This window comes from Giraffa tippelskirchi, chromosome 7 (genome assembly GCF_054371585.1).
Source record: "Giraffa tippelskirchi isolate mGirTip1 chromosome 7, T2T-mGirTip1v1.2.pri, whole genome shotgun sequence".
Classification (NCBI taxonomy): domain Eukaryota; kingdom Metazoa; phylum Chordata; class Mammalia; order Artiodactyla; family Giraffidae; genus Giraffa; species Giraffa tippelskirchi.
The window spans coordinates 57,745,549-57,768,397 of record NC_137281.1 but is presented as its reverse complement, the minus strand read 5'-3'; the positions used below and the strand labels follow the sequence as shown (position 1 = coordinate 57,768,397).

Below are 22,849 nucleotides of genomic sequence, written 5' to 3'. Positions count from 1 at the left end.
GATAACAGAGTCCAGGCATCTGAACAAGATAGAGAATTCTGATCTCTCGTAGTCCGTGGTGGGACCTAAAAAGAAACCTCTGCCGCTGGAACTATAAATTAGTGCATTCTTTCCAGGATGAGGCTTGGCGAGATGAATTAAAATCCTTAAGAATGGTCATAAGCTTCTTGAAATCATGATTTCTATCTTAAGGAAATAAACTAACAAAAAGGATTTATATGCAAGGTTGATAGAAGTGTCGTTTATGAGAGTAAAAGAAAAAAACAAAGCAACAAAAAAATTAAAAGGATGTGTATCAGAATGCTGAGAGGAATTTACAGACAACTCATTCTTTAGGTTTCTGTAATTACACGTTTCCCCCCATAGGCATTTAGAACTTATGTGGTCACAAAAAAATAAAACTTCTTTTACAAAGCATGAACATGAAGAGAAAGAAAGAAGGCTTTATTAATTGCTTTATTATTCTTAGATACTGGGACCTCACCTGATTCAAATAGAAACTGGATAATCATTTGGCAAGATAAGAGATTCCACCCTGCCAAATATTGTCTTGGACCCTGACACAGCTATGGATTACAGCCCAGCTGATAAACTTCTGTATATTTCCCGCCTTTTCCCTGCAACTATACAGTGTGGTTCATCTTCAGAAGCCACCAACATCTGATCTGTAAACAATCTGGTATTTACCAGAAGCAGTTGTAATTTTCCAGCCTGTGATTTTCACATGCCATGTGGATTCCACCAAAAACTCACATTTACTTGGGGTGGGGCCAGAAGGCTTTTGCCAAAGAGTTAACAAAAACTCCAAGGTCTTTGGGCAGAGCCCTGGTAAAGCAAGGCTGCTGGTGAGTAACCAGGAGAAGTGTGCACAGCTTCTGCCTTCCCCATCCTCCCTTTTCCAAATACCCTCCCCCTCTACAGAGCCACACGGAACCTTCTGGTTTGAACATTTTAATCATAAAGTTACAAAACATCATGGTTCTTTATACATGTTTGGCATGAAAAATAATTTAATAAAATATGAAGCCATGTTGACATACATCTCCAGCTCTCTTCCCATATTTCATTACCTTTTGGTGATTAAACCAGAAACTTTTTAATTTAAATCTCAAGGAAGAAGAAGAAGAAGAAGAAAAAAAAAACACCAACTCTAGGCATATAAACAGCTCAAAATATTAAAAGAAAAGGCAGAGGGACCAGTGTTAGGATCTTTTTGTGCTTAAATACTCCAAAACAGCTTTGTTTTCGAAGTTCTTATTTTGGGCAGCCTGGAAGAAAAGGTGCTTTGGAAATAAAAACTCAGCGGTGTGTGTGGATGGGTGTGAAGCACGGATCTCAGAGGGCGTGTCCTTCCCCAGCCAGTGAAAGCACGGGAGCATAAAGCAGGTCCAGCTGTCCTCAGTGTGGATGGAAAATCCCTGTTCCACGCATGACAGAGGCCCATTCCAGCGGTCTGGGTGATCTGGCTGAACTGCGTGTCATTCTGCTAATGGCCAGGCCCAGAATGGGCCGCGCGGCTGGCATCCTCTCTGTGCCCTCCCTGCTCCTTGTGTGACCTCCCCAAAGTGGCCCACTGCGATGGGCACCCTGTTCCTGAGGCAGAGGAAACGCAAGTCGCGGGCTTCCCGCTAGCCCTCCAAGTAACCTCTGTGGTTGTCAGGCGGTAGGAGCCAATAGCAACAACAGCTCCTCTGTCGCCCGCGTCCTTTTCAGGGGGGTTGGGCTGTCGAGGAGGAGGAGTGGCAAGTGTGCAGCCTGCTGGGTGAGGGCCAGGGAGAAAGGCCCTGTTGTTGCACGGCTTACTCCCCCACTGTCGCTGAGGGCCTGTGCCCGCAGCAGCCTGCTGACTGCGGCCTGCTATTCCAGGGGCTCAGCCGGAGGCCAAGAGCCTGCCCGGCGGCGGGCGGGATCAAGGGCTGCTCGGCGGGGCTGGGACAGACCCCCGTCTGTTCGACGCGGCAGGTGGACACCAAGCCGCGTGTTCTCACGGCGCCTGCCCGAGCGCGCGCACATGGGCTCTGAGCGCGCCCCTCTCCCCCTCCAGGCCGCCCGTTAAAGGCCTCTCAGTTCTGGAAACCAGTTCTCAGTGGAAATTTAGACGCCCAGGAGTGGAAAGTGCTGATGATTGCGTATCTATCCCCAGAGAGCCCTGCAAAGAGGAAAACCTGGTTTACAACAGGGGGAAGAAATACACGGCATGCTTCTCAGTTCAAGAGAGGAAAAGTCTTTGCTTCACCAGAGATGGGACTCTTTCCAAGCTGTCTGAACTGACTGTAGTTTCCTCCTGAGATCCAAGTCTGAGGCAAAAAACAAAAACAAAAGCAAATTATAGCCTTCAGGAACCCTCAGAAACATTTCTACAAACTAGTCCCTGATTATCTCTGCAGATGCTTAGAAGATACAGAATTTGTGTAGAGGAAAATTAGAAAGGATTGTTCTTTGTCTCTGATGGGAAAAGCACACACGGGGGCAAGTGTCCACGGACTCTTCAGAAATTTCCTAAGATGGCAGTTCTCAGAAAACAACAGCGAGGTAGCCACGGCAATGCTTAGTTTTCAGAAAGGGTCTTCTTATGATAAATGCTCCTTATACAGTTCACCCTGGGGCATAGCTGTTACAGGGATTGTGGTCACCACCTGATTTTGGAACACAAATCTTTTGATTCTTTCAAACACCCACAGGAAGATAAATAGGATACTGACATACTGGATCCAGGCGAACTTTATCATTTCCCAGAATCCTGGTAGATAAGTACAAACAGTTAAGGAGTCACAGATGACATTTTCTACATACATGTTACACCAAAGGGTTAGTTTACACAGAAAATCACAAAAAATGTTTCAAATATCCTTAAGATAAAAGAGACAATAAAAGATTATTAAGATATAAATATGTATGATTCTGACCTAGAAGAATTGCTCAACAGGACATATGAACAGGAAATGAAAATTTTTTCCCGTATGAACTGCAGACAGTCATTTGTGGGGGACTACCACTGCAGCAATTTCCAGTCTGAGGCTTTCCACGTCTGTTCCTGCTTGAGACATCTGAGGAATCCTTCTTCTCTTTTTTGAAACCCAGCTACTGTTGGCCCTTTAACAGAAAGGATATGAAATGACTTCCACGGGGTATCGGATGACTGCATTAACCACAAATGGAGCTTCTGCAGCCCTTCCCACCAGCCAGATGGGGCTGGGGTCAGTCAGGATGGTGGTTACTGCAACACAATGAGGAGTTAATCTGTGAATGCTCTCTGGCAGTAAAATATTGAGGGCTATAAAATACTCTGACCTCTCAGGCCAACTCTGCACTTCAGAACACATTCCAAAGAAATAATTCAAAAGGAAAGAGAAATTGAATGTTCAAAGCTGCTCACATAGCTGCTCACTTGTCAAAGGAAGTTAAAAACAGTGTTCTACAATTGTCGAATGGCTAAGCAAAGGAATATTATGCTATCTCTAAAAAGAAAACCAATGAAAACTTTGTAGCAGTGTGGGGGAAATACTTATACTACAAAGTACAGAAGACAAAAATTGTCTCTAAACTGTGACAGGAGCTGTATAAAAACTCTGCATATGGACAACGACTGGAAGAAATTAAGGAAGAAAAGTTGACTTGCAGATAAATGTTTTTAAGTCGTGTTCTAAAATTCCTTTATTTTTGGAATAAAGCTGCTCATGTATTACATAAAACCAGAAAGAAATACTGGAATTGCGGTCTCCTGACTTGTTAAATGTCTGTTATCGTATCTATGAGGTCTGGTTGCCAAGTAATGCTTTAGATTCCTTTAGAGGAAACCTCAGACCGCCAAGCAGCCAGACATGCTGAGTCAAGCACACACTCAGGGATGACCTGATGGTCTTCCTCTTGGAAGCCCTGGGCACCCTCTGCCTTTCAGCCAGAATCTTGGCTGCTTTCTTCTTCTTCAGCTGCTGCCATGTGGTGAGTCGCTCACGTTCTCTATTTCCATCTGAAAACTATGGAGAACCACTTGTCTCTGGCTTTTCTTACAGGTGTAGTGTGGGAAGCAACTCACATATCTATACGCATAAACCCACCAAACCAGTGGTGGGACAAATATGGCAGTGAATTGGCACTAACCTGCTGGACCAGAGGAGCAGTGGAGGGGATGGTTAGGCTGTAGGTCTCTGGATCAAGAGGAAAAGAACAAATTCTGAGCAATCTGTTCACCCTCCATAGCTGAGCATTCACTGGTTTTGACATTTTGATATGCTGCTGCTGCTGCTAAGTCACTTCAGTCGTGTCCGACTCTGTGCGACCCCATAGACGGCAGCCCACCAGGCTCCGCTGTCCCTGGGATTCTCCAGGCAAGAACACTGGAGTGGGTTGCCATTTCCTTCTCCAAGGCATGAAAGTGAAAAGTGAAAGTGAAGTCGCTCAGTCGTGTCCGACTCTTTGCAACCCCGGACTGCAGCCTACCAGGCTCTTCTGTCCATGGGATTTTCCAGGCAAGAGTAGTGGAGTGGGGTGCCATTGCCTTCTCCCATTTTGATATGACAAGGGCTCTAATTCTGTTTCTCTCCAATACCCTCAATAACCTGCAAAGTCCTCGAGAAGCAGCTGGATGAGCTGTCCACACAACTCACCGTTCCTTTCCTGATAGGCAGCAACAATGCGGGTGAGGTCGTAGTCACTGGCAAACGGACTGGTCCCGTTGATGACAGACACCTGGGACATGGCGGGAGGGTGTGGTGTGAGCACGCAAGTGACTTGCACGCTCTTGATTTTTCTACCCTCCTCCCACCCAGGCTGATCTCAGAGACCACCCTCTTGTGCCCGGGGGCCTATTCCAGCATCGATCATCTTTTCTTCACTGAAGGATGAACTCTTTTGAAACAATTTAAGTCATTTACTTTCAGTCTTTCTTTTTGGAGGGAAGGAAACAAGGGGTCAATATCCATCTTTCACAAGTTTTAAAGCTACTTATATAATTCCCCTCTCTATTCCCATGGGAGAAATGATTCTTTTGATTTTTTTCTAAGAGACTACATTTTCAACCCCTTTGTCTTTTTTCTTGCTCTTGTCTGGATGCTCTCTAATTGATCTCTTTGAAATGTAGAAATGGAAAGAGGATAAAGCGCACATAGTAATAAGCACATAATCCTTTGAAGACAAGAAAGAGCTCTTCTCTAGTATCATATTCCTGCTGACATAATCTAACATGGGATTCCCTGGTGGCTCAGATGGTAAAGAATCCGCCTGCAATGTAGGCAGACCTGGGTTTGATCCCTGGGTTGGGAAGATCCCCTGGAGGAGGGAATGGCAACCCACTCCAGTATTCTTGCCTGGAGAGTCCCCATGGACAGAGGAGCCTGGTGGGCTACAGTCCATGGTGTCGAAAAGAGTCAGACAAGACTGAGCGACTATGCATAGCTGCTGCTGCTGCTGCTGCTGCTAAGTCGCTTCAGTCGTGTCCGACTCTGTGCGACCCCATAGACGGCAGCCCACCAGGCTCCGCCGTCCCTGGGATTCTCCAGGCAAGAATACTGGAGTGGGTTGCCATTTCCTTATCCAGTGCATGAAAGGGAAAAGTGAAAGTGAAGTCGCTCAGTCGTGTCTGACTCTTAGCGACCCCATGTACTGTAGCCTACCAGGCTCCTCCATCCATGGGATTTTCCAGGCAAGAGTACTGGAGTGGGGTGCCATTGCCTTCTCCGCTATGCATAGCACAGCACATTAAATTTGTATTTTATAGTCCCTCCTGTTAAAAAAAACAGTATGTTGATAATGGTTATGGTGACCATGAATCCTAGTTTATCTGGGACAGTCCTGGTTATAATAACTGATAACATCTCCTATTAAGTTTCAAAAGTAGCCCAACTTATACCGGCCTCCTTGTGATAACATAAAGGTTCACGATGAGTGATCGGATGCACGAGTCCTGGTCTCAGACAGACCGTTCACGGTTCTGTGGGCTTTGGGAAAATTAATCAATCCCTGTAGGCTCCAGCTTCCTCATGTGTGAGATGAGACTTCCTTCTCTCATCAATTCTGTCTGAGTGCTTATTATGCAGCAGGCACTGTTTTAAGCCCTGGGACGAGAGAACACAGAGGACAGCAGAGCTTTTACCACTGAAAGTGGAAGTTGTGTCGGACTCTTTGTGACCCCATGGACTATACAGTCCATGGGATTCTCCAGGTCAGAATACTGGAGTGGGTAACCTTGCCCTTCTCCAGGGGATCTTCCCAACCCAGGGATCGAACCCAGGTCTCCTGCATTGAAGGTGGATTCTTTACAGCTGAGCCACAAGGGAAGCCCCTTTACCGCTGAGGGAGATGGCAGATGAACAAACTGCAAACCTTCCTTTAATATTTCAGGTGAAGGTAAGAAGAGTAAACCTGGGTGAGGGATGATGGAGGAACAGGTGGATGTTCTTTAGAAGGTGTGTCAAGGAAGGACTGTGCTCAGGAGCTTTGAACAGGGACCAGACAGAGCAGTAGAATAAGCGATGTGGATACTTGGTAGAGGAAGAGTTAAGTGCAAAAACCCTGAGGCAGGAGCTGCTTTGTAGGTTTGAGAAACAGCAAAATGGACCCTATGGCTAGAAAGGAGCAAGGGGGACAGTGACAGCACAAGCAGCTGGAGAGCAGGGAACTGCAACAGAAGGCGTCTCATGAGGCTGCTGTGATGACTGAATGAGATGGTGTATTTAAACCTCTTAACTCAGGGCTGGCATATGTTATAAGCTTAGCAAACAATGATTAGTATGCTTTTTCAAATCTTTTACATGAACTGAAAAAGGTCACCTGAAATACACTGTGTGTGTGTGCATGCATACCCCAAAACTATAAACAATTTAATTCTTAGATAAAGACAAAGATTCTTCTCCCTCTTTTTTTTTAAGATGTAAACAAGGATATCTGTCTCCATATTTCGAAAGCATTCACAGAAAGAATTCCTCAGAGATCCTTTTCTGTGCCACTCACAGAGAAGTGCTATTTCCAATGTTACTTGCTCCCTCTTCAAAGCACTTGATAAACAATACAATACAGAAGCAAAAGAGATGGGCAGTATGCAGCGTCCCTACATTGTACCGGACGTCTAGGCCACCATAGCTTAGGGGCTGCTTCTGCTGCAGCCTCAGGTCTCCATTCACATATAACTGGGACCCCGGAACAGCAGAGGAGGATTGGAGAAACGCCATGCTCTGCATCACGAATGTCGACATCCTCTGAAATCATTAGAAAGAGAGACGACATCAATTTCAGTCAGATCTGAATGGTTGCGGGTTCTGAGCATCACCCATCTGCGGTTGAAGCCTAAGCCGTCCCCCCAGTGCCGAGCTTAGCCATGCAGGAAGCGCTCTGCCCAGAACCCCTGGAGCTATCAATAGCTCATGGAAATTAACGTGACCTCAATGAAAAACATTCAAATTTAACTTCAGCGGCTAAATACCAAATGACACTCCTGCTAAGAGTCTTCTGCAGTGTGAGTTTTCCCAGAAATCAGAAAGGAGGGCTCTGTTCTATTGAAAGACAAAAGGGACAACTTCCTTGGTGGTGCAGTGGATAAGAATCTGCCTGCCAATACAGGGGACACGGGTTCGATCCCTGGTCCGGGAAGATTCCACATGCTGCAGAGCAACTAAAGCCAGAGCCCACGCTCCAAATCAAGAGAAGCCTCCGCAATGGGAAGCCCTTGCACTGCAAGGAAGAGTAGCCCCCGCTCACAGCTAGAGAAACCCCACGCGCAACAACAAAGACCCAGCACAGCCAAAAAATAAATAAATAGTAAAACAAAAACAAAACAAAAAAAAACTATGAAAAAAGAAAGACAAAAGGGAGATAACTCACGTGCAGTTGGTAGGAGAAAGTCAAGATGAGCTGTACACCTAGAACCTGCTCTGTGGACTGCAGGGGAAGCTCCAGTTTAAAATGCAACATGTCCATTTTCCCATCCTGGTTCCTGTCTTCTTCTCTAGCCTAGGAGATCCAAAAAAGGCTGATGACTGGTCCTTAATAAGTCCAGGAGGACTCCACAGCGTGGAGTACGTTGGACATACACAGTGACTTTGCCACACACAGGCATTAGATCTCTCACCGAAAGAAAAAAGAGAACATTAAATAGTTATAGGTGGATCAATACTGGGGAAAGAGACATGGCCCCTGAACTGCACACTTGCACTTCTCAAACATTCTAGGGCCAAACTGGCTGGGACCTGGCTGCGGCGATACAAGCAACGTAGTGTCTGGACACGTTATTCTTTTCCAGTTGTCTCACTTGATCTGTTTTGTTTTGTTGCTGGTGTTTCCTTTCCTTTTAAGAAACATGCCTGAGTTTGTAGGGAAGGTTTAAATAGCACCTAAGAAAGGATTTCGACTTCTCCTGAAGTCAACTTTCTAAAACAGAAAAGGAAAAACAATCCCAATCGTTCTGCATTTCCCACACAGACTCAGCAGAAAAACACCAGGCTCTGTTTATATGTTCTTCAACCACAATGTCTTTGCTTCAGATTCTCAATGTTGGATTGATGTCAGAGCTTTAAAACCTAGTGCATCTTTTAGTACCAATCAGTACAATGAAAAAGAAAGCGAAGTAAAATCAGTAAGGCAGTGAAACTCCATAGGTATTTTATGAATTAGGGACATGAAAGTGGGGAGAACAGAGATCCAAGGAGGGAGAAAGACAAATTACAGCTCATAAAAACCGCCACAATCCAGTCTCGCCTCACAGTGACCCTAAGAGGACGAGCAGGAGAGATGGCCACTGAGATGTGATCAGTGGGGACATGACTCTGGGGCACAGCTCTGGACCTCGCTGTTATAACCAGGCCTCTTCGTAGGTTCCCAGAAGGATTCCGTGGTGGTGTATCAGCATATTCCCACCTGAATTCCCCATCTACTGATTCATTTGGGTTTCCTCCATACCTTTATGTGGGGGAAGAGATTCTTTGTTCTTTTTCAGGCTAATAAGGTCGTTTGAGATGCAGTTATCTCAGTTTTCAGAACCTTTCAATCATTTCTTTCCTTCTAGACAATAATGTCCTTATCCTGGGCCTTGTTATAGAGAAGTCTACCCTCTCTCTTCTGTTGGATACTATTTTCTCTGTCTCGTTCCGTCGGCTTTGCAGGTGCAGCACAGGGATATCTGTTACCAGGGCTGATGATCAGGTTACCGAGGCAATTATGTATCAGCAATTATGAGTAGGAAGGAAAAGAGGCTGCCTTGTCTTCCTGAGCATTTTTTTTAGGTGATTTCTGGGAAGACTTGGAAGACAAAGTCAGGTTACCTCTCTGTGGTGGATCCATAGCTTTTCTGGATCCTGAGGGTTCTACAGGAAGACAACGATCAACAACTTTTGAGAGAAGAAGGATAGTGGCCAGGAGGGAAATGCCAGAAGAATTTGGACTCTCATACAGTCTCAGAGGGAGAGAAACACATTTCATTTGACCTTTACAATCAGTCAAAGGTAAGCAGAACAACTACTATTCCCATTGTATACATGAGAAAATCAAGTCTCAGGGAGATTAAAGGATTTATGGAGTACAGCTAGTATTGGTAAAGACAGGATATGAAGCCACATATCTGTCTTCAAATCTGGTCCTGTTTCCAGGACTAAAATGTCCAGACTTAAACTCAAGGAGCAGATGTTGGTTATGAAAGATCTTTTTGTAAAAAAACCCAGCATGCTTTTACTCCAGGTTCACAGAGGACAGAGATCTGGTACAGCACCATAATTGGTGTCTACTTGTTAAATCCACTCATTAATCTGTCAAATATTTTCTGAGGGCCTACTATGTGCCAGGCATTGCTTCAGGTTCTGGGAATATAGTGGCAAAGAAAATGGACAAACTCCCCACCATAATGGAGCTTCCATTCCCAGCCAGGGAAGCAGAGTGTACGTCAGTAAACAAAGAAGTATGTGCTGACATCAGGTATTGCTAAGTGCCACAAAGAAAAGTGAAGCAAGCTAAAATCAGAGAATGATCAGGGTAGAATTTAACAGAAATTTATATCTGGCATTCAGGAATACCTGACTGTCCGAGAAGTCAGATGAAGTGAGGTGATAAGGTACAGAAACATCTTGAGGAAGACTAATCCAGGCTAACAAAACGCATGTGCTCTGAGTGAAAGTGGGTCAGTGTTTATGAGGCCAGTGGAGCTGAGCAGAGTTCATGAGCTGGAGACAGTGAAGACGAGGGCTGACATGTGGCGATGAGTGATCGTGCAAATGATGCCTCTCCCACAGAGGTGCGTGCGTGTCAAGGTGTTTCAGTCATGTCCAACTCTGTGACCCCATGGACTGCAGCCCGCCAGGCTCCTCTGTCCATGGGATTGTCCAGGCAAGAATACTGGAGTGGGTTGTCATGCCTTCTTCACAGAGGACCTGTCACCAAGTAAGACTCTCGCTCCCCTGAGGCTGGGAAGGGGGGTTGCATTGCTGTGGTATCACCTGGACAACGGATGGGATCAGTTATCTAATTCCACCTACTTTTTTAAAAAATTGTGTTTATTTATTTGGCTATGCTGGGTCTTTGTTGCTTTGCGAGCTTTTCTCTAGCTTTGGTGAGTGGGGCTCCTCTCTAGTTGCAGAGCGTGGGCTTCTCTTGTTGCACAGCACAGGCTCTAGAGCATTCGGGCTTCAGCAGTTGCGGTTGCTGGGCTGTAGAGCACAGGCTGATATTTGTAGAGCCCGGGCTTAGTTGCCTTGCAGCATGTGGGATCTTCCCAGGCCAGGGATTGAACCTGTGTCTCCTGCATTGGCAGGTGGATCCTTTACCACTGAGCCATGAGGGAAACCCTAATTTCATTTACTTTAAATGAAGCTTAATACAAAATGCAATGGCTACAAAGGTAGGTATTCAAACAGCTAATACTTCTTTAACACAGGTTCAAGGTTAGTAACTAAAATCCAATGGATGTGTCTGGCTAAGAGAATTCATAAATCATACACCATCCCTCTATTTCTATAAGGTATATGTGCAACTTGGGGCAATTTTTATATCCATGGATTGTCCTGTCTCATTCCTCTGCATATCCCAGAAGTTTTATTACTAATAATAATTAGCAATAATTAGAGAGGTAGGTACTATCATACTCTTTATATAACTACACTGAGGTCAAGGAACCTAATGACAGAACTGCGGTTGAGATTTAAGTTTGCTGACTCCTAATTCTATAACAGCCAATAAGAACGCTAATTTCAAAGATTTCTGGGGTTAAAACAGGCTAATCCTCTACAGGTATCTGTGAAACCAATACTAACATACTAGATAGGATAAATACAGGCAGGCAGTGGTGGATCTAGTCAATGCCCATCAGTCAAACTGTATCAATCAGGGTCCAGTCAGAAAGAAACAAAAATCAAGCTATTTTAACAGGGGAATTTAGTATAGGGGATAATTGATAACATAAGCATTAGTGGGAGAAAAAAGGCAAAAAGGGGAACACTTTTTGCAGGATGACTACCTAGGGCTGGAGAAGAGAAGGAAGAGGCTGGCATCGCCTCAAGGATCTGGGACTCAGACCTCAAAAAGGGAGGGCTGATACCTTTGGAGCTTGGAGGGAGGACCCATGGAGCCAGTCAATAAGGCTGGAGGAAGGATGCACTCCTGCTGTTTGCGTCAAGCCTGTGATGGTCCTTCACCTTGGTTGCAGTTTCCGGTTTTCTGCCACTCCCAGAACAAGGCTTACCATGCCTCCTACCGGTAACCTAACAGGGAGCCATTTGTCAGAGGAGAATGTGGGTTTCAGTATCTCAACATGAGCACCACAAAGGAGAGTATAGGAGGGTAGGTTTGGAGCTGAGACAAGACCTCATAACCAGCAAAGCATCTGACCGTAAGCGTAGCTGTAAATTTAACTGGTACCATTGTTTTCAGAGTGCCCTGACTTGGAACATTTTTCCCTCATTAGGGATTCTACAGTATTTCATAGCTTGTTGGAATTTTATTTGGCTCCTGCTTCTTTTACCTTTTGTTCTTTTTTAAAAAATTATCTGCTTACTTTTAGGTTGCTCTGGGTTTTGCGAGGCACAAGCTTTCTCTAGTTGCAGCGAGCAGGGGCTACTCTCTAGTCACAGTGCACAAGCTTCTCATTGTGATGGTTCCTCTTGTTGCTCCAGGTGAAAGGGCTTGAGTAGTTGTGGTGCAAGGCCTTAGATGCCCCGCAGCACATGGAATCCTCTCAGACCAGGGATGGAATCCATGTCTCCTGCATTGGCAGGCGGACTTTCAACCACTAGACCACCAGGGAAGTCCCATACCTTTTATTCTTTGGAGTCATATTCTTTTATTTAAGGTTAATTTCCTCGTTTACACCTGCATCCACTTTACTGTACACTTGTCATCATTGGGGTGTCCCAATTTTTCTTTTTATACTGAAAATGCTCTTTGACACCAGCCTTTGGCTCTCCAGCAAAGTAGGAAACACTACTCCATGTCTCCTAGACTTATAAAATTCTTGCTACCTATACTTCAGCCATGAATTTATATTTTTTTCTATAATTGCAGCCATGAAATTAAAAGACGCTTACTCCTTGGAAGGAAAGTTATGACCAACCTAGACAGCATATTAAAAAGCAGAGACATTACTTTGCCAACAAAGGTCTGTCTAGTCGAGACTATGGTTTTTCCAGTGGTCATGTATGGATGTGAGAGTTGGACTATAAAGAAAGCTGAGCGCCGAAGAATTGACGCTTTTGAACTGTGGTGTTGGAGAAGACTCTTGAGAGTCCCCTGGACTGCAAGAAGATCCAACCAGTCCATCCTAAAGGAGATCAGTCCTGGGTGTTCACTGGAAGGACTGATGTTGAAGCTGAAACTCCAATATTTTCGCCACCTCATGTGAAGAGTTGACTCATTGGAAAAGACCCTAATGCTGGGAAGGATTGGGGTCAGGAGAAGGGGACGACAGAGGATGAGATGGCTGGATGGCATCACTGACTCAATGGACATGGGTTTGGGTGGACTCTGGGAGTTGGTGATGGACAGGGAGGCCTGGCGTGCTGCGATTCATGGGGTCGCAAAGGGTCGGACACGACTGAGCGACTGAACTGAACTGACCTATACTTCAATGAATCCAAGGGCATGGAGAAGGGCATGTCAACCCACTCCACTATTCTTGCCTTGAGAATCCCAGGAACAGAGGAGCCTGGCAGGCTTTGGTCCACAGGGTCGCAAAGAGACACGACTGAAGTGATTTTGCTCAAGAAAGCAAAAATACTTTCAGTCAAACTACTGTGTGACACAGTGCTTTCTAATCACTCAGGGAATTTATCTGATACTCATTCGAAGAGCTTTTAGAACTAGGCATATTAATATATCATATTTATGTACATAGAAAAATACATGCAAAATAAATTGATCCAGGGATTCTTAAAACTTCTCTACATTTTGATTCTTTTGAATCATTTGTTGACTCAGTATTATCCATATTTTTGTATGCAGTTTTGTCCTTTGTACCATGCAGCACACTGGTGTTAGAGCATTTAAAAAAACATTCACAAAGGGAAATAAAACCCATTGGTCTGAGCTCTAAAGCACGCTTTCCAATTATGTGGAACTGTCCTACTTTTAAGGGCCTCTTGAACCTCCCCTTACTTGCTTCTCGTTTGGTTCTTAGGGTTAAATGTTTTATTCCTGTCTCTTGTTTAGACTACTTCTTCTGTTATTTATTTTTGGCCGCACCATGCCTTAGTCGTGGCATGCGGGGTCTTGAGTCGCTGCGCAAGGGCTCAGTAGCTGTGGCTTGGCGGCTCAGTTGCTGTCCCCTGCGTGTGGGATCTTAGTTCCCCGACCAGAGATCCAACTCTCGTCCCCTGCATTGAGAGGTGGATCCTTAACCACTGGACCGCCAGGGAAGTACCTCCAGGATTTTCTTTCAAGTCGCTCATGTTCCTTCTACCAGTTTTGGTGCTGGTACGTCTGATGTTTGTGCATGCGTAGGCAAAGAGGCCCAGACCAGCCTGTCTTCCGGTCAGCAGCTATTGTACGATGCCACTGACAGGCAGACACACTCCGATTTCAGAGACGCAAAAAAACACGTCTGATGCCCAGTCCTCTCCGCTCATCTTCCTGCACCCTCCTACAGCCTTCAGCCCCATATTCTCCGGATCACAGATGCTTAAAGAACCAAGTCAGGCTCGTTGAGGGAAAAAGGTCATTCTGTGCTTTTTTTCTTCTCTTAAGCGTGAAAAGCATCGAGACGCTGTCCAAGGTGAACTGACCAAAGCAGAAGCATAGCAAGGTGAACTGACCATTTGTGACTTCCCCAAGTTATCAATTGCAAAGCCACCTCCAAGCATTTGGTCAAAACTTTGATCTAAAACCACTGCTTCTTACACTTTCTGGCACTTTCTTGGACAGGCTGTAGTCAGTCTACCTTTATCTTCAGGGTCAGAAAAGCATTTTGCTGCACTAAGGGTTAAGAGTACAAGATATGGAACAAGATATGGAATATGAGCTGTAGTCCTGACTGCTCACTTGAGAGACAGAAATTATGTCAATTCTCTGAGTCTCATTCTTCTCATCTGTAAAACAGGGGTATAACCTCTACCTCAAAAGGTTACTGTGAGCCTTACAGATAATGTAATATGTAAAAAAAAAATTAATGGCTAACACTTTACTAAGTACTTGTTAAAGGCCAAGTACTACATAGACAAATTTAAATGTGTTACCTAATGATAAAATGCTTAGCTTATGCCAGAGGCACAGTAAATCTACAGCAATTTTTATTACTATGGTTTGTAAGCACATTACTAGGGTTTTGCCTACCTGCTTTTAAAAAAACTGAGACATAATTCACATATCATAAAATTCACCCTTTTTCTATCAATCAATTCAGTAGATTTTAGTATATTCACAAAGTTGTGTGACTTATCACCACTAACTCCAATTTCAAAACATTCTATCAGCCCAAAAAGTAATCACATACTCATTAGCAGTCACTTGCTCTGTCTCTCCTCTGTGCCAATTAATTCCCCATGTTCCCGGGATCCTTAGGCTACCTTCTGTCGCTACAGATTTGTCTATTCTGGACATTTCATCTAAATGGAATCCTACAACATGTACTGTCTTGTGGCTGGATTCTTTCACTGAGTAAAAAAAGTTCACCCATGTTGTAGCCTATATCATGACTCCATTCCATTTTGTGGTTGAGTGATATTCTATTGTATGGCTATAACACATTTTTTTGTCCATTCACTCACTGATGGACATGTGACTTATTTCCACTTTTTTTGAATTGTTGTTATTATGAATGAGGCTGCTATGAATATTTGTGCACAAGTTTCTGTGTAGACTGTCCTCAGTTCTGAGGTACATAACTTCCCAGGAGTAGGGATGCTGGGACACATGGTAATTATGTTTAACTTTTTGAGGAACTGCAAACTCTTTTCCTAAGTAACTGCCATTTTATATACTTATCTGCTCTTAAATGCTTTTTTACTGCTTTTTGGTTTGCTTTTGTTTAACAAGGCACTTTCTAAATTTTTCCTTTAAAAATTGTCACTGTATCAGTAATTTAAAAATCTTCAATATATATTACATTCCCATGGAACAAAAGGCTATTTAGTGAAAAGATTTCTCTCCCACTGAATCTAAGTTCCTCCCCCAGAGCAATCAATGTTGTCAGTTTCTTTTGACTTCTTCCAGAGATGGCAGAAGCATGCATGTATGAATATGTAAATATACACATCCATATATATTTTTTCTATTTTTATACAAGTGGAAGCATATTATATACAATTTTTGTTTTTTATACTTACAAATTTCTCTTGGAGTAATTCCATATCAGTATATATAAATCCGGGCTTCCCTGGTAGCTCAGCTGGTAAAGAATCTGCCTGCAATGCAGGAGATCCCGGTTCGATTCCTGGGTCAGGAAATTCCCCTGGAGAAGGGATAGGCTACCCACTCCAGCATTCTTGGCTTCCCTGATGGCTCAGATGGTATAGAATCTGCTTGCAATTTGGGAGACCTGGGTTCAATCCTTGGGTTGGGAAGATCCCCTGGAGTTGGGCATGGCAACCCACTCTAGTATTCTTGCCTGGAGAACTTCCATGGACAGAGGAGCTTGGCGGGCTACAGTCCATGGGGTAGCAAAGAGTCGGACACGATTGAGCAACTAAGCACCGCATATATATAAATCTAACTTCATTCAAAAACAAAGCTATCTGTTCCACTAGGTAGATGTAACACAATTTTTAAAATGAGTCTTCTATTACTATGTAAGTTGCTTGCCATCTTTTGATATTACAGACAATGCTGCAATGAGCAGCTTTTTTCATATGTCATTTCACATGTGTGCACAAACCTTAAGATACTTTACTAGAAGTAGAAACAGGCACATGAATCAGTAATTTTGATAAATATGGACAATCAGTTTCTCAAAGATGCGCTACAATCTACACTCCCACCAGTAACATACAGGAGTGCTTGCATGCATCTTGCCCACAGTGCTAGGAAAAATTTTTGCCTATTAGATAGATTAAAAAAAAAGATATCTCAATTATCTTTAATTTGCATCTCCCTAATTATGAGTGTGATTTCATATGTTTAAGAGTTATGTGTGGAGAAACAGAATATTGCTTGCTATATCAGTAAACAAAGGATATCACAGTCATCAGCAATTACAGCCACCATGGAAAGTGAGCCCTGAGGAAACTCAGGATGTGAAAACACAGAATACTGGCCCCAGATAAGTGAGGTACATATCAAAGGACTGATTTCACTGAACCTGAATTCTTGCATTTTCCCATACATAGCAAGGCCTTAAATTCTTAACTTGAGATACAGTTCTCTTTTATTCAAGATCTTCCCTGGTGGCTCAGAAGGTAAAGCGTCTGCCTGCAATGCAGGTTCGATCCCTGAGTTGGGAAGATCCCCTGAAGAAGGCCACTCTAGTACTCTTGCCTGGAAAATTCCATGGACTGAGGAGCCTGGTAGGCTACAGTTCATGGGGTCAAAAAGAGTCAGACACTATTGAGTGACTTCACTTTCTTTCTTTCTCTTTGTTCCTACTACTTGCCCTTTGTTGCAAATTATCCTAAATATCCTAGCTCCTCCCTCACGTCCTCTGAGCAGTTTCCTCAGGGTTACTTGAGATGCAGCCTCCCAGGCTTGAAGTCCTCAGTATATCTGCCGTAAATTATAACTCTCAACTTTTAGGTTGTGTATATGATTTTTTTATCCAGTGGTATGTTTCATCTTCTATGAAATGTCCATATTCTTTACCCATTTTTAAAACTAGGTAGTTGGTCAGAGTTAAAAAGCTAGCTTAAAACTCAATATTCAAAAAACAAAGGTCATGGCATCTGGTCCCATCACTTCATGGCAAACAGATGGTGAAACAATGGAAACAGTGACAGACTTTATTTTCTTGGGCTCCAAAATCATTTCCGATGGAGACTGCAGCCATGAAACTAAAAGATGCTTGCCCCTTGGAAGAAAAGCTATGACCAACCCAGACAGCATATTAAAAAGCAGAACCGTTACTTTGCTGACAAGGTCCGTCTAGTCAAAGCTATGGTTTTTCCAGTAATCGTGTATGGATGGGAGAGTTGGATTATAAAGAAAGCTGAGTACTTAAGAATTGATGTTTTTGAACTATGGTGTTGGAGAAGACTCTTGAGAGTCCCTTGGACTGCAAGAAGATCAAACCAGCCAATCCTAAAGGAAATCAGTCCTGAATATTCATTGGAAGGACTGATGCTGAAGCTGAACTCTAATACTTTGGCCACCTGATGCGAAGAAGTGACTCCTTGGAAAAGACCCTGATGCTGGGAAAGATTGAAGGCAGGAGGAGAAGGAGATGACAGAGGATGAGATGGTTGGATGGCATCACCGACTCTATGGACATGAGTCTGAGCAAGCTATGGGAGCTGGTGATGGACAGGGAAGCCTGGCGTGCTGCAGTCCATAGGGTTGCAAAGGGTCAGACACGATTGAGCAACTGAACTGAGGCACTTTATGTTAGGAAAATTAGCCCTTTACAAGTGAAACAAATAGTAAAACTTTTTTCCCTAGTTGTCATTTGTGTTTTGACTTTGCTTTTGGTTTTCACCAGGCCAACAGTTTTTAAAATTATTTTTTATATACTTGCATTTATCAAAAAAGTTTCTTTTATGCCTTCTAGACTTTATGCCATACTCAGAAATCTAAAACTTTTCACTTATTTGTTTCAGTAGGTTTGTGATTCCATATTTTAAATTTAATTTTGGTCTGGACTTTAATTCTGCTATACAGTCTCTGAGGACTAGCTTCATCTTTACTCACTGATTTAAAATGCCACCTTAGGGGACTCCCTGGTGGTCCAGTGGCTAAGACTCCAGGCTTCCAATGCAGAGGCGCCTGGGTTCAATCCCTGGTCATGGAACTAGATCCCACATGCTACAACTTAGGCCTGGCACTGCCAAATAAATATATATATATTTTTTAAAAAATGCCACCTTAGTCATATTTGGGTTCATTTCCATATTTTATATAATTCTACAAACCACACTACTTTATTTATTAGAGCTTTAAGGTGTAGTTTAATATCTGGTAGACTTCTTGTGTTATTCTTGTTTTTTCCTAGAATTTTTACTTGCTTTTTTTCCCTGTACTTCCCTTTTATCTTCTAATTCATTTATTTGTATTTCATGATTTCAAACTATTTTCAAACCAAGAGGTCAATCAGGAAGGAAGCAAATAATTTACTGTGAAAGATTGCAAATTACAAGGTCATAATTTACTTACAGACACAGGCTTGGAATGGAGAGGGAAAAAGACTAAGAAAAAGGAACTTTGGCTTTATGTTTTACAGTGCAAAATTACCCAGTATTAAAGAGTATTAATAGCTCTGAAGTACCATAAAAATAAGAAGTAATCTTGGCTTCATAAAATCGCAACACACACACACCAGACGTAGGGGCCTGGTGGGCAGTGCTCTCAAGGGAGTGGCTTCTGGTCACAGAGATAAGAGCTAACTAGTAATCCAACTGAGGAGCCAAACCGACAAACAAGTGAAAAGAACACATAAATGAAACCTAATGCTGTACCCTTGTTTTCATGACTGTTTTAAGTCTTCATGATTATTTCTTAATGACTCAAGTACCCAAAATATGATAGAGAGGAATACACAAATGTAAAGAAAAAAAATTTCTACCCAAAGTTTAAAAGACAGGGAAAGCTAACCTAGAGTAAAACTAACAAGTTAATTTTTTGTGTGTTTGTAACACAAACAACAACAACCTTTGTTTCTACTGTTGGAAAGGAAACACGAGTGGAACCGTGAGTTTACAGGGGAAAGGAAGCACACCCAGATGCTGGTCTCACATCTACAGTCACCTTCCCCAGAGGCATTAAAACCTCAAATAAGAATAAAAATGGGCAACATGTGAAGATCAGGGAGGAGCTGCTGAAAGAAATTTGTCTGTACTCCAGTTCTATTTTTCAAATAAATTTAAAGGACCTGATCATTTAAAGGATCAAAATGTTCAACAATGTTTGTTAAAAAACCCAGCAGGCTACCACCCACACGGCAAATATATTCACCTCATTTACCTTATTATTTAGAAATCTACCTTCATGTCTTTAAATAACATTTGCATTGGCACTTCTCAATTTCTGTTTCAAGCATCCTCTATTGTCTTCCCACCAAGAGGGATGATTTAATTTTCTTTGCCTCTTCCTACCTCACACCCCCAGAAGAGTTAAACTCTTCTTTTGGTTAGTCAACATTTAGTGTTCACCTAATTATGATTATGTAAATCCTATTCATATTAAAAACCAGAGACATTACTTTGCCAACAAAGGTCCATCTGGTCAAGGCTATGGTTTTTCCAGTGGTCATGTATGGATGTGAGAGTTGGACTATAAAGAAAGCTGAGCGTCGAAGAAGTGATGCTTTTGAACTGTGGTGTTGGATAAAAGACTCTTGAGAGTCCCCTGGACTGCAAGGAGATCCAACCAGTCCATCCTAAAGGAGATCAGTCCTGGGTGTTCATTGGAAGGACTGATGTTGAAGCTGAAACTCTAATACTTTGGCCACCTGATGCGAAGAGCTGACTCATTGGAAAAGACCCTGATGCTGGGAAAGATTGAGGGCAGGAGGAGAAGAAGACAACAGAGGAAGAGATGGTTGGATGGCATCACCGACTCAATGGACATGAGTTTGGGTAGACTCGGGGAGTTGGTGATGGACAGGGAGGCCTGGCTTGCTGCAGTTCATGGAGTCGCAAAGAGTCGGACAGGACTGAGCGACTGAACTGAACTGAAATCCTATTCATAACTCTGATTATTTTCTTTTCTATTTTTCTGGAGTTAATTATTATTTTACTTGCTTGCTTAGTTTTCTATGTATTTTTGCAATTTCAACAAACAGCTTCTATTCCAGTTCCTCACAATTTGATATTTAAAGGTGTATGATTTATTCATAATCTTGTTCACTGCAATATTCTAATAGTGAAAAAGTAAAAACAAAAAAATCCACTAACAGGAAGCTGGTAAATCAATTACAGCTTTCCATATCATGAAATATTCGGTTGTTTAGTCACTAAGTAGTGTCTGGTTCGTCTGTAACCGCACGGACTGTATAGCCCACCAGGCTTCTCTGTCCATGGGATTTCCCAGAGAAGAATACTGGAGTGAATTGCTGTTTCCTTCTCCAGGGGATCTTCCTGACCCATGGATCAAACCCATGTCTCCTGCATTGGCAGGTGGACTCTTTACCACTGATCCATCAGGGAAGCCCCTAACAGACCTTAAAAGGAAGGTTAATTAACAAGTATAGATACATGTACCAAACTGAGCCTTTAATTTTATGTCATTGTATATACCTGAACTCTATTTTCAACTAGCAGGCATTTTTAGAATTATAAAAAAATTAAAGTAAACATAAAAAGTAATCAACCATATTTTGTTTGTGGTTATTCATTTATGGCCAATCACGTTTAAATTTTTTTTTTCCATTTTATTCAGTTACTGGGAAAAAAGTCTGAGAAAAAATTTTTTTTCAGCTACACAAATTTGAATGTAGGCCAATCATCTCAGATACTAAAGAGATTCAACTTTGGAAGAAGGAAATCCAGAATTTTCCTACTTCCAAAGGAAAATGCTTTCAGAAAGTGATTTTAAAGGGGTGACTGTAAAGGAAGCACTCACTTATCTTGAACCAGATACTACATGACAGACAGTAAAATGCTTCATTTTAGTCCCAGGCAGCTGCAGGACTGAGCGGTACCTAAGGAGGTGAGCCCAGGGAGGCGGGCCTGGCCAGCAGGACGTTCTGCAGGTCGGTTAACCAGTCAGCCCGTTGGCTTCCACGTGTCAGTCCGTCTAAAACTGCCTGCTGTTTCCTTACGGACAGTGGGCGCATGCACAACTGAGCGGCACAACGGGGTGATTAACCAGAACAGAGGGCGAGATGGTTGGATGGCGTCACTGACTCAATGCACATGAGTTTGAGCAAACTCAGGGAGATGGTGAAGGACAGGGGAACCTGGCGTGCTGCAGTTTACAGGCTCTCCGAGTCAGGCTTCCCTCATAGCTCAGTTGGTAAAGAATCTGCCTGCAATGCAGGAGACCTGGGTTTGATTCCGGGATCGGGAAGATTCCCTAGAGGAGGGCATGGCAACCCACTCCACTATTCTTGCCTGGAGAATCCCGTGGATAGAGGAGCCTGGCGGGCCACAGGCCATGGGGTCGCAAGGGTCAGATACGACTGAGCGACTAAATCACCACCACCACCACCAAAGAGTCGGACTCGACTTAGGGAATAAACAACGCGACTCACACAGCAAATTCCGCGACCATCAGTCCCTCAGGAAGGGCCAGGCCCACGGAAATGCCAGGGGCTGCAGACTGCAGGGAACAGAGACGCTGACAGCAGCAGCCAGCTTTACCGGGGTGGGGGACGGCTTGGAGAAGCCAAATGTATCAACAAACAGGCCCCCAGGAAAGGAAACAAAAGCTCGTGTCTGGGGTTCGTGACTCCTTCAGCCGCACACCGGGCCCCCCCGGGACAGGGCCCGGCCGCTCCCGCGCCCTCCGCCCATCCCCTCCGCAGCCCAGTCTGCGCGGTGGGGCCCAGGCGGGAAGCACTCACCGAGACGAGCGGGACGCGCAGATGACCCTCCTGCAGCCGGTTGAAGGCGGGGAACGTGCTCCAGGCGAGGAACCCGCCCGGCTCGGATCCTAGCAAGGCCACGAGCAGCACCTGGTGCTGGAAGCGCACGGTTGGCTGCTCCTCGTAACTGCTCCGTTTCAGCCAAAACCCTGAGGTAACGAGAGTGCGGGGCGCAGCGACCAGGGTCAGGGAGGCGGCGCGGGTGCCACGGAGGGCCGCGGGGCGCGCACCAGCCGGGGCAGGGGCCAGACTCACCGTGGCTCCGGAAGGCCACCAGCAGCGGCGGGATGTACGTGAGCGCGGCGGCCAGCAGCAGGAAGAGCGCCGCCTTGGAGCAGAGCCCCGCACGGTAGCCCCGTTCCACCGGGTGCGCGAAGAGCTCGTAGAGCGCCATAAGCGGCGCGCGAGGTTACGGCCCCTCCGCAGTTCCGGAGCGTCGATCTAGCATGGCTTCTCCTGGTTGCCATAGCCGTGGTCTCCACGGCAACCGACGGCCAGGGAGAGCGACCAATAGCGAGCAGGCGGGCTTCCGTGGGGGCGGGACAAACGGGCGGGGCCCGCAAGTGCGCTGTGGTCGCGCTTTACTTGCGCGTTCCCAAAGGGCGTTTCCGTGCGCCAAAGTCGTGGCTGTTGTTAACATTTTTGTAAAATAAGGTTTTTCATAAATGTTGACTTAAAGTATTTACATATGTGTCATCTATTAATCCCCAATGTAGTTCATTGTATACTTAAGTCCAACCAATCACAGCACACCCTACGTTGGAGGCAAACAGAAAACAC

General features: G+C 44.2%; 1 protein-coding gene across 9 annotated transcripts; it reads right to left on the bottom strand.

Annotated features, from left to right (window-relative positions):
- Nucleotides 1–935: 935 nt before the first annotated feature.
- Nucleotides 936–22,549, bottom strand: TMEM231 (transmembrane protein 231). Of its 9 annotated transcripts, XM_081508606.1 has the most exons (9): nucleotides 22,325–22,549; nucleotides 22,049–22,218; nucleotides 7,816–7,944; nucleotides 7,050–7,193; nucleotides 4,608–4,689; nucleotides 3,112–3,217; nucleotides 2,703–2,751; nucleotides 2,237–2,297; nucleotides 936–2,149 (listed from the first exon to the last, which is right to left on the bottom strand). In XM_081508606.1, exons 1-9 carry the CDS (start codon nucleotides 22,461–22,463, stop codon nucleotides 2,064–2,066), a joined length of 966 nt encoding a protein of 321 aa, XP_081364732.1. In that variant the 5' UTR covers nucleotides 22,464–22,549; the 3' UTR covers nucleotides 936–2,063. The 9 variants fall into 9 exon arrangements, with proteins under 9 accessions (XP_081364732.1, XP_081364733.1, XP_081364736.1 ...); XM_081508607.1 differs by having other exon boundaries at nucleotides 2,237–2,751; XM_081508609.1 differs by lacking the exons at nucleotides 936–2,149; nucleotides 2,237–2,297 and adding an exon at nucleotides 4,102–4,148 and having other exon boundaries at nucleotides 2,549–2,751; nucleotides 6,949–7,193.
- Nucleotides 22,550–22,849: the final 300 nt, after the last annotated feature.

Bases quoted from the DNA above. Each gene is read 5' to 3' on its own strand.
- TMEM231 (XM_081508606.1), bottom strand. From the start codon at position 22,463: ATGGCGCTCTACGAGCTCTTCGCGCACCCGGTGGAACGGGGCTACCGT. The intron at 2,752-3,111 runs ATATCCTTTCTG...AACTGTTTGTAC, and splicing joins TACCCCGTGGAAGTCATTTC to TTATCTACCAGGATTCTGGG. The intron at 2,150-2,236 runs GTGAAGCAAAGA...TCCTCTTTGCAG, and splicing joins TGGAAAGAGTCCCATCTCTG to GGCTCTCTGGGGATAGATAC.